This window comes from Aquarana catesbeiana, linkage group LG01 (genome assembly GCF_042186555.1).
Source record: "Aquarana catesbeiana isolate 2022-GZ linkage group LG01, ASM4218655v1, whole genome shotgun sequence".
Classification (NCBI taxonomy): Eukaryota; Metazoa; Chordata; class Amphibia; order Anura; family Ranidae; genus Aquarana; species Aquarana catesbeiana.
Genome location: NC_133324.1, coordinates 655,985,812 through 655,998,611, shown reverse-complemented (window position 1 = coordinate 655,998,611; position 12,800 = coordinate 655,985,812). Strand labels below are relative to the sequence as shown.

Sequence of the window (12,800 nt, the reverse complement as noted above, 5' to 3'; positions counted from 1 at the left end):
AGTTTATCCTGTCAGAACCCAATTGGTTTTTGAAGGTAATGCTGTTGACAGTAAGTCTCAAATTAAATAGCATGTACCTTTTAGTCCCCAAGATATGAGAGCCATATTAGAGGGATTGGGAGCTCCTAGAAAGAATCCAATTGGGTTTGCAAACAAACTTAGCGCTGCACAGGAAGCATATGAGGCTTCTGCTACTGACATTCATCAGCTTCTTATTAAAGCAGTGGGAAGCAACATGTCTGGCTATATACTTAAAGAATGTGGTGTAGACGTCAAAAATCTAGGTAAGATGGTTAGTGGACAGGAGGTTTGTGAGAAACTGAAGGAAAAATTGCCCCAAATATATGGACAAACCAGACATGCTGAATTTATGAATGCTAAGCAAGGGAAAGAGGAAGCAGCAGGGGCTTATTGGAGGCGGTTAAGCAATATGGCTGAGGAAGCAGGCATTAAAATAGAGGAAGAGGATCTTGAATTTCTCATCTAAGGAACTTCTCCGGTGGACCTTACCCGCCCACCGGATGATCAATAGTCTTTAAGCAGATACTGATTATATTACATACTGGGGAAGGTGTTAAGTGCAAGGGGGCTTCCCCTATTTTGCCTCCCGCAAGAGTTCAAACTTCTGTTACTAGGTCTCGGGGACTGGACACGGGGGGTCCCCGCACACTCCTACAGAAAGTTCCCATTGGGGTGGGGTGTGCGGGACGCTCCGGTTAGTCTAACTCGGGTATTGAGTAGGCGGGAAGGCTCTTCTGGGGTAACTCAAGATACAGCTCAGATTCTCTTTATTTAGATATAACCTCTTATCTTTATATCTGCTCCGGGTATGTAGCTATAGGGTAAACCGTTAAGGAGATCTTATACTGAGGAAAAAACTAAAAGTGCTACCCTCACATTACCTCCCTACTATGTATATGGTTATGAAAATTAATGAAGACTTGTATGTCCGCTTTGTAAACTTTTACATGTTTATATAACGCTCTTTATACAAAATTAATAAAAATATTTGAAAATAAAATAGAGGAAGAGAAGGCCGGAGAAACTGCAAGTCTATCTACACAACTGGTGAAACAAAGGTTTCTTGATGGTTTAATACCCCAGTTGAAAGAAAAGTTGTTCACAGCAAGGCCTGAGGCAGGCAATATGTCTATTCGAGACGTCCTGCCATCCTGTTATTCATAGAAAACAGGATTAACCAAAAAGACAGCAAACCCAAGGTTGTGTACATGGGGAAGCAGAGAGGAAGAGGAAGAGGCAAAGGTAATTTCAGAAATCATGGCAATCGAGGACCAATTATATGCTACAATTTTGATGGGGAAGGACACATAGCCAAATTCTGCCATCTTCCTGACCGTAGACTGGAAAAGAGCTTAGAGGCACCTCATGATGATCCCAGTTCTCTGCCAAAAGCAGTGGATCAGGCATAGGAAAATGGCATGCCAGTACCAATCATGTTAAATAGGGGAGACAATGGTCCCGAGGCCAGAGTAAAAGTATTTTTACAAGAACTCCCCTATCCTGGAGGAGAAACAGAATTAACCTGTTTAATTGATACTGGTGCAAGCTGAAGTGTTTTTAATATAGAGGACTTACCTCCAGGATTATTATCTACAAATGTTATCTCTGGTGTTGGCCTAACCGGGACCTCTACTGATTTGGTTGAGTCCAAGCCCCTTAAACTCAGGCTAGGACAGCAAACAAAAATTGTCACTAAAGTGTTAGTTTCAGACACAGTTCCTACCAATCTTTTGGGAGCTGACATTTTGAACCAAATTTTAGCAAACATAGACTACACTCCTACAGGAGTCCAAGTGGTCAGTAGTCCTTCAGGAGAAGTTTTAAATTCTGCCTGTGGAGTATTTTTAATCCAGGATTCCACTCAGCCATTTCCACCAGAATTAAAAGTGATTCCCGCTGAATTATGGGCCACCAGCAAATATGATGTAGGTCTGCTGGATTGCACCCCAGTCATGATAAAAATTAAACCAGGAGCCCATCTCCCACAGATTAAACAGTACCCACTGAGTATTGCTCGGACTGAGGTAATAAAGGATCAAATCACTCAACTGAAAGCAGTACGGGTTGTTGTACCAATTAAGTCCCAAGTCAATACACCCCTGTTCCCAATTGCAAAGAAGCCAGACAAGAAGGGTGGGCAGGTGACATATCGCATGGTGCATGATTTGAGAGCCATTAACAATATAATAGAGGCAGATACCTCGATCGTGCCCAACCCCCACACTTTACTAAGTGGAATACCTGCCTCCAGCACCTGCTTTACAGTGATTGATCTTGCAAATGCTTTCTTTTCGGTGCCCCTGCACCCAGATTACTGGCACCTTTTTTCATTTATCCATGATGCCCAAAAGTTAGCATGGACAAGATTGCCCAAAGGCTGTGTGAGTAGCCCCTCTGAATATAATATTGCGTTAAAGCAAGTATTGGACCAATGGTCCCCCTCACACCCAAACACAGTTTTGCTTCAGTACATAGACAATTTGCTTATTTGTTCTGATACATAGGACATTTGTAGCAGAGAAACAGTAAGCCTTCTCATGTTTCTCTATAACAGTAACAACAAAGTTAGCAAAGATAAGCTACTATACTGCCAAGAGAAAGTGATCTTCCTGGGTCACTGCATTTCACATGGAATCCGTCACCTAACCCCAGATCGAGTTAAAACTCTACAAAACTTTGAAAAGCCAAGAAATGTACGGCAACTACATGCCTTCCTGGGGTTAGTGGGATATTGTAGGGACTGGATTCCAAATGCATCAGAACTTATGTCTCCTCTATATGAGGCTACCACTAGAAACCCTTTCAAACTCACATGGGACAATGAATTGCAGATGAAGAGCTTATTAAAATTTTGTCTGAAGCTCCCGCCATTGGACTTCCTGACTATACTAAGACGTTCTCGTTGTTCTGTCATGAAGTCAATGGATTTGCTGCAGGTGTACTCACCCAGCTACATGGAGACAAACAGAGGCCTGTGATGTATGTATCAGCCTCATTAGACCCTGTCATCAAAGGCTCCCCCAGTTGTATGCGAGATATAGCAGCCTGCATTTTGCTGCTAGATAAAGTAACAGAGCTTGTACTAGATTCTGCTCTGATCCTGTATGTGCCACATGTAGTACAGGAAATCATGAATCAAGTAAATACCAGACGTGTCTGCCAGTAGATTTGACAAGTACCAGTCTGCTGTTTTTGCTCCATCGAATTTAACAATCAAACGATGTGTTACTTTAAATCAGGCTACTCTTCTTCCTATAATTGATGAGGAAGATGCAACAAATGGTACTGATGTAGAACCTGAGAGTTTTTCTTATAATTGTATGGCTCTTATGGAGGTAGAAAGGGCCTCTGTCACACCAGCAAAAGATGAGCCTTTATCAGATTGTGATACACACTTATTCGTAGATGGTTCCAGATTTTACACTGATGATGGTCAGCCACACACAGGTTTTGCTGTAAAGACTACAGACACCGTTTTACATCAGCATTGAAACCCCAGATGTCAGCACAGGAAGCGGAGTTGTGTGCTGTAATCAAAGCATGTAATCTCTTAGAGAATCAAAGGGGAAACATTTACACTGATAGCAGATATGCATTTGGAATAGCCCACGATTTTGGGCCTATCCGGAAAGCACGGAACTTTCTGACTAGTGCAGGGAAGCCAGTGAGACATGCAAAACTCATAGAGCGGCTATTTGAGGCTTTTCAGAAACCAGCAGAAGTTGCCATCTTGAAGGTAAAAGGGCATGCAAGGGGAAATGACATGACAGCCAGAGGAAATGCTTTAGCGGACCAAGCGGCAAAGGATGCTGCCCTTATGGCATTTGGAGTCACACCCACTGTAGGGGTCACCTAGGTAGCGGGGACAGATTCCCCTCATCAAGAACAGTGGGATGTAGAAACTCTAATTTAGTTGCAGAACCAGGCCCCTGATGAAGAGAAGGATAAGTGGACCAAATGTAATGCTACCCAAAATCAGCAGGGCCTGTGGAGCGCTGACAACAGGTGGTGTCTACCCAGGAGTTTGTACCCAGTTTTAGCACAACTGGCACATGGCGTCAGTCATCTTGCTAAGGGCGCGATGGTGACACTTACTGACTGCTATTGGATAGCACCTGGATTTAGTGCATTTGCAGCCAGGTTTTGTGCTTCATGTCTCACTTGTGCTCTGTACAATGCAGGGAGGCCTGTCCATGTTCCCCAAAAGCATTCTCCTAAGCCAGATTTCCCTTTCCAAAGAATTCAAATAGACTACATTCAGATGCCCAGAATAGGCACCTACGAGTTCGCTTTAGTGTGTGTTGACATGTTCTCAGGTTGGCCCGAGAGCTGGCCAGTAGCTAAAGCAAATGCAAAAACAACAGCAAAGAAAATTTTGAATGAAATAGTTTGTAGATATGGAGTTCCTGAAACTATTGAGAGTGACAGAGGAACCCATTTTACTGGGGAAGTAATGAAAGAGGTAATGGAAGCCCTTCACATACAGCAAGCTTTCCATACACCTTATCATCCACAAAGTAGTGGTAAAGTTGAGAGACTTAATGGAATTTTGAAAAACAGATGTGCAAAAATTAAAGCAGATACAGGAAAAGGATGGGTGGAAGCTTTGCCATTAGCCCTATATTCTGTACGAAATACCCCTAAACAACCACATGGGCTGTCCCCCTATGAGATTTTATTTGGAGGGCCACCCAAAACAGGGCTATATTTTCCCCAACAGTTGCAGGCTTCTCACTCCAATCTGTTAGAATATGTTCAGATTTTGCAAAGAACATTGAATAAAATACATGAAGGTGTTTATAAATCTATCCCCGACCCAGATTCTGTTTCAGATATTCACAGAATCCAACCAGGTGACTGGGTGGTGGTCAAGCGACACGTCAGAAAGCCGCTAGAACCAAAATTTGATGGACCACATTTGGTGCTTTTGACAACTGGTTCTGCTGTCAAGTTGGAAGGAAAGCCCACCTGGATTCACGCCAGTCACTGCAAGAAAATCCTGAAGTGATGATATCCTTTGAAAAAATGATGATAATGTTTCTTTTCTTTTTGTTGTTTGTGAGAACTGAGACATTGAAAAATTACCCTTTCATCCAAATGTTAAAATTTTATGCAACCCATAGCAACGCTAGTAACTGCTGGGTGTGTTCTCACTTACATCCCCAAACAGGAACAATACCCATAATAGCAATGCCTCTCAATTTCACTGATCTAAACAGGACCAGAATAAATGGCTCACACGTAGTCTCCATAGCTAATGAGCAGAGATCAGTAACTTTGATGGTTTCAAAACAGATAAACACTCCACAGATTTGATTAAACATTACATGCCCATTTAACACTAAATGTACACGGTTGGGCAATTCAGATTGCACCGGAGCAAAAATTACCGTTTATGGAGGAAACTATGGTCAATATTATTATATCCCAGATCCAGAACTAAATAGAACCCTTTATAGTACAAATTGCTCACAGTTCCCAATATGTGAAAATATCGGTTACCTGAGATTCCATGTTATTGCTTCCAGTTTTTTAGGAGCAGGCATACCGTCCATACGTAGAGTGTTATATTATATGTGTGGAAATAAAGCTTACGCCTAACTTCCTACTAATGTTACAGGTACATGTTTTATTGGGAAGTTAGTACCTGCTTTGGCTGTTCGCAAAGATACAGTGCGACCAGATCAAAGTCCAGAATACCCTTTAGTGTTCAAAAGAGAGCTGTTCACTGAAGGTGACATGGCATGGTCATGGTTCCCTTCCTGGACAGGATGGGGAATTGAAGCAATGAAAAGACTAAATAATTACACTAGAATTGTAGATGAGATTATTAACCTTACTACCACTGATATAGGTTTATTAAATGAAGAAATAGCTTAAAAAAGTAGTATTAGAGCACAGATTAACGCTAAATTATCTCACTGCAGCTCAAGGTGGGATGTGTAAGGTATTTCGCACTGACTGTTGTATATACATTTCTGATAATGAGGACATTATTAAAGGGCATCTTGCTAAGATAAGAGAACTACAGAATAAGGCCAGAGATATTGCTAAAGATGATTGGAATCCCTTTCAGGGTTTAGGAGGTTTTGGTGATTTTTTATATGGCATAGCAACATGGTTTCAGAAACTAGGCGCTTACATTGTGATGTTCCTATTTCTCATATTTGTTATTTACTTCCTCATCAGGCTATGCCTCTGTGTGACTACCCGCTGTACCAACAAATGGTCCACCAGCCCTGATGAACCCATTATTGTGAGAAAGCTAGGAGAGAGCTGAACAGGACACCGTCTCTCTGCGCCAATGTAACAGGAGTTACCAGCAATCGCCTGAATGTAACGCGGAGAAGAATGGTGTCAAATAAACAAAAGGGGGGAAATGACATGGACATTCACTGTACTGTTCATTTAAGCACAAGAGACTCCATTTTGTTCTCACTGTTGAAATGTGTTCTGTAACCTTCACCTAACACACAGACACTTCTCCTCCTAAACGCTCTCTACTCCCCCCTCCCTTCTCAAGGTTTTACTTTTGCAATTGTTCTATTCGCTAGTTTTTAATAATATATTTCTATTTGTTAGCTTTTAATAACATATTTCTATTTGTTAGTTTTTAATAACATCTCACACCACCCCTTTCTTATCTATGTATAAAATAACATGTAATAATACATTTTCACTGAACGGACATTTTAACCACTTGCTGCCCGTCATATGATGACAGTTCTGGGCCACCGTCATATGACAGCACAGCCTTCCAGGCAGCCCAGGGGGCGCGCACGCGCGCCCACTGCATCGCTCGGGTCCCAGTGCGCGTGCCCGGTAACCGAGCAGGACCGTGGATCTGTGTGTGTAAACACACAGATCCACGTCCTGTACTGATGGGAGTAGACCGATGGTGTGTTCCTTGTACGGAGGAACACCGATCGGTCTCTTCCCCTTGTGAATCCCCTCCCCCCACAGTTAGAATCACTCCCTAGCAACACATTAACCCATACAGCGCCCCCTCCTCCAATGTGAATGGTCCCAAAAATGTGTCAAAATTGTCTGATGTGTCCGCCGCAATATAGCAGTCATGATAAAAATCGCAGATCGCCGCCATTACTAGTAAAAAAAAAAAAAAATAATAAAAATGCTATAAATCTATCCCCTTATTTTGTAGACGCTATAACTTTTGCGCAAACCAATAAATATACGCTTATTGCGATATTTTTTACCAAAAATATGTAGAAGAATACGTATCGGCCTAAAATGAGGAAAAAATTTGTTTAAAAAAAAAAATTTGGATATTTATTATAGCAAAAAGTAAAAAATATTGTGTTTTTTCAAACTTGTCACTCTTGTTTTGTTTATAGCACAAGAAATAAAAAATGCAGGGGTGATCAAATACCACCAAAAGAAAGCTCTATTAGTGGGGAAAAAATGATAAAAATTTCATTTGGGTACAGTGTAGTATGACTGCACAATTGTTATTCAAAGTGCGACAGCGCTGAAAGCTGAAAATTGGCTTGGGCAGGAAGGGGGTGAAAATGCCCGGTATGGAAGTGGTTAAACACAGTGATTGAGTCCTGTGAACTGCAGCTGCAGTATTAACTTTGTTTTAGAGTCCCAATCAGAAATCAGTCATATCAATATATATATATATATATATATATATATATATATATTTTTTTTTTAATAATTCTGTTTTAGGTTTTCTAAGAACAAAACTGTGGACGTGACACACTGCAGTTATTTAAAAGCTGTCAGCTTTACACTACTGCAGCAAACATTTTCTTACCATCTTTTAAGATTGTTGACATTTTCCTAACACAGTGAAGCTATCAATAACCTTTAGAGGTGCTGCCAGAATTTAAGAACTATGATGGAAAGGCATGAAAATAAAAGTATTTTCTTTATTTCAAGGTAAAGCAATCAGACAAATAATACATAGAAAAGAAATGCTATTTACCTGCACCCTTGACCATGTCTACATAAACATCTTCGAACTCTGACTTCTCTTCTTCTCTGGCTATATCTCTGTGATTAGCTTTCACTTTAGTCTAGAAAATAACAGGGAGCATAATAGTCACCAGCAGAAATAAAGCATTTTAAAGCTAGACTCCTTGTAAATACAAGCACAAAGGCAGGAGGTCATTATTTATTCACTAATCTGAATGTCCATAAAACATTTCAAATTACATTTTAAAAATAACAAGACCCATTTATAATACATTTATTAAAATATCATTTGAAGTGGTCCTTTGTTTACTTTTTATCAGCCATATATTCAGACTGCTAATCCTCATATTTTACTTATGGTAACTTTAGATCAACCAATTGCCACAGTGAAAAAGTACCATGTCATGGCCCACCATGGTAACATACCCAATGTTTTGCTAATTTCTCTGGTCCTTTGAAAATATTGGTCAGTGATATCTTTGTAAGCAGGTTGAGTTGAACATTCCCTTGGTTTTAATTCAAGTGCAGGTAAACACTGAGGGGTTTATACAAAAAATTGCTTTGCGAATGACTTAACGTAATGCATAATATGTGCATAATAGTTTCCTCCATCTGCAGTGTAAAACGTTTAGCTGTGGTATTCTTACCACATTTAAATGTGACAGCTTCTTTCTGTTTGTTATGGATCTGGCACCTGCTTATCCCCTCTCGGCATAGGGAAGAGTCCAAAAAACAAAATGGCATGGAGCCCCCCAAAATTCATAACAGGCCCTAGGGATGAGCTGTACACCCCCCTGGTTCGGTTCGCACCAGAACTTACGAACAGGCATAAAATTTGTGCGAACACACAGACATCGTTAACTACTTGCCGACCGCCTCACAACGATATACATCGGCAGAATGGCACTGGCAGACAGAGTAACGTATGGGTACGTTACTCCCCTCTCACGGGCAGGGGGCGCTATCGCGCCCCCCCCGGTGCCTGAGGCAGTCGGCATCATTGCAGAAGCGATCGTCCTGAGGGGGACGCTACTGATTCATGGCCTCTCCCTCACGATCGCTCCTGACGATTGGGAAGCTTCCTCTGCTTCTGAAATGTAAACAGAAGCAGAGGAAGTGATGTCATCTCTCCTGGTGGAGCCTTTTCGTTCCGGCTCCCGAGGAGAGAAGACATCAATGTGAGTTTGCACCAACAGCACACTAACACAAGTACACATACGCACATAAATCACCCCCCAATCACCCCCCGGTCACCCCCCCTGCACCCCCTGTCACAGTGACACCAATAGCAGTTTTAATTTTTCACTGATCACTGCATTGGTGTAATTTTGTGACTGTTATAAGTGTTAGGGCAATTAGTGGTAGGCCCCTTTAGGTCTAGGGTACCCCCTAATCCCCCCTAATAAAGGTTTAACCCCTTGATCACCCCCCAGTTAACCCTTTCACCCCCTGTCACCAGTGTCACTAATCAATCATTTTTCTGATCGCCGTTATTTAGTTATTTAGGTTCACCAACAGCTTTTTATAGCGTCAGGTACCCCCATATACTACCGAATAAAGGTTTTAACCCCCTGATTGCCTCCTAGTTAACCCTTTCATCCCCTGTCACCAGTGATCGCCGTATTAGTGTCACAGGTGACGCTAAGTAGTCAGGTAAGTATTTAGGTTCACGTCAGCTTTTTATAGTGTCAGGTACCCCCATATACTACCTAATAAAGGTTTTAACCCCCTGATTGCCCCCTAGTTAACCCTTTCACCAGTGATCACCGTATAAGTGTTACGGGTGACACTGGTTAGTTAGTTTGTGTTTTTGTTTTTTTATACCTGCCGTTTATTACCCAATAAAGGTTTAACACCCTGATTGCCCGGTGGGTGATATCAGTTAGGTTTTAGTGTCAGTCAGGGTCTGCATCGCCCCAGGCAGTGTCAGATTACCAGTACTGCCACAGTTAAAAAAAAGAGCATATATGCCAAAGCCTTGGGGGCAGCAGGGGTGGAGGAGCCATTTGCTCTTAACTTTTGAGGCTGATGCCCCCATGCTTCAGCATATATTTTTTAGGATATTCAGCTGCAGCACTGATTTACTTATCCTGACAGCAACAGCGTTTGCTCCCACGATACATAAAGCCGTGACTCCATCGCTGGAGGAGGTGATTTCACCACCACAGTTAAAAACAAAATGGTGCATGTATGCCCATCATTAGAAGTGGGTGGATGAAGGGAGGTATTCTAATGGTATGCTAATGGTATTCTAATGGTGGGCATACCCACTGATCAAACTCTTTTTTTCGTTCAGCCCACAGGCTGCATGGGGTCATTTGGGGGGGGGGGGGTTGTGCCATCTGGGCATTCCATGGCCTCCGAAACTGTGATAGGCAGTGAGGAGTGAAATCAAAAATTTACGCCCTTAGAAATCCCGAAGGCAGTGCTTGGTTTTCGGGGCCCCGTACGTGGCTAGGCTCCCAAAAAGTCCCACACATGTGGTATCCTGGTACTCAGGAGAAGCAGCAGGATGTATTTTGGGGTGAAATTCCACATATGCCCATGGCATGTGTAAGCAATATACCTCCATCTATCCGGCTATCCCCTACTCTTGCTACCTTCAGGCGATCCCTGAAAACTCATCTCTTCAGGAAAGCCTATCACGTCTTCAACTAATCTCCTACCACTTCCACCAGCTCATTCCCCACAGTTACAACCTTGTGTACCACCTGCCCCACCCTATTAGATTGTAAGCTCTTCTGAGCAGGGCCCTCTTAATCCTCTTGTATTTTATTGTATTATAACTGTATTGTCTCCCTTTTACTGTATATTGTAAAGCGCTGCGTAAACTGTTGGCGCTATATAATCATGAATAATAATAATAATAATTTAGTGACAACTTTGTGCAAAAAAAAAAAGTTTGTAATTTTCCCGCAACTTTTGACAAAATATAAAATATTCCATGGACTCAACATGCCTCTCAGCAAATAGCTTGGGGTGTCTACTTTCCAAAATGGGGTCATTTGGGGGGGGGGGGGGGGGGGTTGTGCCATCCTTGCATTTTATGGCTTTCAAAACTATGATAGGTAGTGAGGAGTGAAATCAAAAATTTACGTCCTTAGAAATCCTGAAGGCGGTGCTTGGTTTTCAGGGCCTGGTATGCGGCTAGGCTCCCAAAAAGTCCCACACATGTGGTATCCTCGTACTCAGGAGAAGCAGCAGAATGTATTTTGGGGTGCAATTGCACATATAACCATGGCATGTGGGGAGCAATATATCATTTAGTGACAACTTAGTAAATATTCAAAGGGCTTAACATGCCTCTCAGCAATTTCCTTGGGGTGTCTAATTTCCAAAATGGGGTAATTTGGGGAGGTTTGTACTGCCCTGCTATTTTAGCACCTCAAGAAATTAGATAGGCAGTCATAAACTAAAAGCTGTGTAAATTCCAGAAAACGTACCCTAGTTTGTAGACGCTATAACTTTTGCGCAAACCAATAAATATACGCTTTTTTTTTACTTTTTTTACTTTTTTTTACCAAAGACATGTGGCTGAATACATTTTGGCCTAAATGCATGACTAAAATTGAGTTTATTGGATTTTTCTTATAACAAAAAGTAGACAATATCATTTTTTTTCAAATTTTTTGGTCTTTTTCCGTTTATATCGCAAAAAATAAAAATCGCAGAAACAATCAAATACCATCAAAAGAAAGTTCTATTTGTGGGGAAAAAAAGACATTAATTTTTCGTTTGGGTACAACATTGCATGATCGCGCAATTACCAGTTAAAGCAGCACAGTGCCAAATTGTAAAAAGTCCTCTGGTCTTTAGGCAGCCAAATGGCCCTGGGCTTAAGTGGTTAAAGTCTATGGGACACAAATATGAAAAATAAAAGGGGTTATTTTAAAGGCTTATATGCATGTTATTGGCATAAAAAGTGTTTGGGGACCCAGGTCCTGCCCCAGGGGACATGTATCAATGCAAAAAAAAGTTTTAAAAACGGCCATTTTTTCAGGAGCAGTGGTTTTAATAATGCTTAAAGTGAAACAATAAAAATTAAATATTGATTTAAATATCGTGCCTGGGGGAGTCTGTCTGTCTGTAAAGTAGCACTTTCCCATGTTTAGAACAGTACCACAGCAAAATGACATTTCTAAAGGAAAAAATGTCATTTAAAACGCCTCATGGCTGTAATATATTGTCGGATCGGCCCTTCAGGTCTGGTATGGATTTTAAGGGGAACCCCTATGCCAAAATAAAAAAAATGGCGTGGGGGCCCCCCAAAATCCATACCAGACCCTTATCCGAGCATGCAACCTGACAGGCCGCAGGAAAAGGGGGGGCGGACGAGTGCCCCCCCTCCTGAACTGTACCAGGCCACATGCCCTCAACATGGGGAGGGTGCTTTGGGGTCCCCCAAAAACACCTTGGCCCCATGTTGATGGGGGCAAGGGCCTCTTCCCCACAACCCTTGCCCGGTGGTTATCGGGGTCTGCGGGCGGGGGGCTTATCAGAATTTGGAAGCCCCCTTTGACAAGGGGACCCCCAGATGCCAGCCCCCCCCATGTGAATGGGAATTGGGTACCCCTACACCAAAAAAAGTGTCAAAAAAGTTAAAATGACAGGAGACAGTTTGGGACAAGTCCTTTAGCAGCCTCCCTGACGGTTTTCCCGAGTGTGGCTCGGGGTTAAAATTCAGTCCCATTAGCGGTAACCCCGAGCCACACTCGGGATTGCATTTCAGGATCCTGGTGCCTCCTTACCTTGTCCCCAGGATCCTGCGATGTCCCCCGCTGTGTCTGCAGGCTCTGTCTCCTCCGAAGCCTCTCCGTGCCGGGCTCCGTTCCCTACGA

At 42.3% G+C, this 12,800-nt stretch overlaps 1 protein-coding gene across 1 annotated transcript in view; it reads right to left on the bottom strand.

The window, feature by feature from the left end:
- The window catches only part of BANK1 (B cell scaffold protein with ankyrin repeats 1), a 437,320-nt gene that overhangs the window by 135,557 nt on the left and 288,963 nt on the right, over window positions 1-12,800 (bottom strand). Inside the window, exon 8 of the mRNA XM_073601593.1 lies at window positions 7,973-8,063. Within this exon, the coding sequence (XP_073457694.1) occupies window positions 7,973-8,063 (91 nt within the window). The remainder of the gene's footprint in view (window positions 1-7,972; window positions 8,064-12,800) is intronic.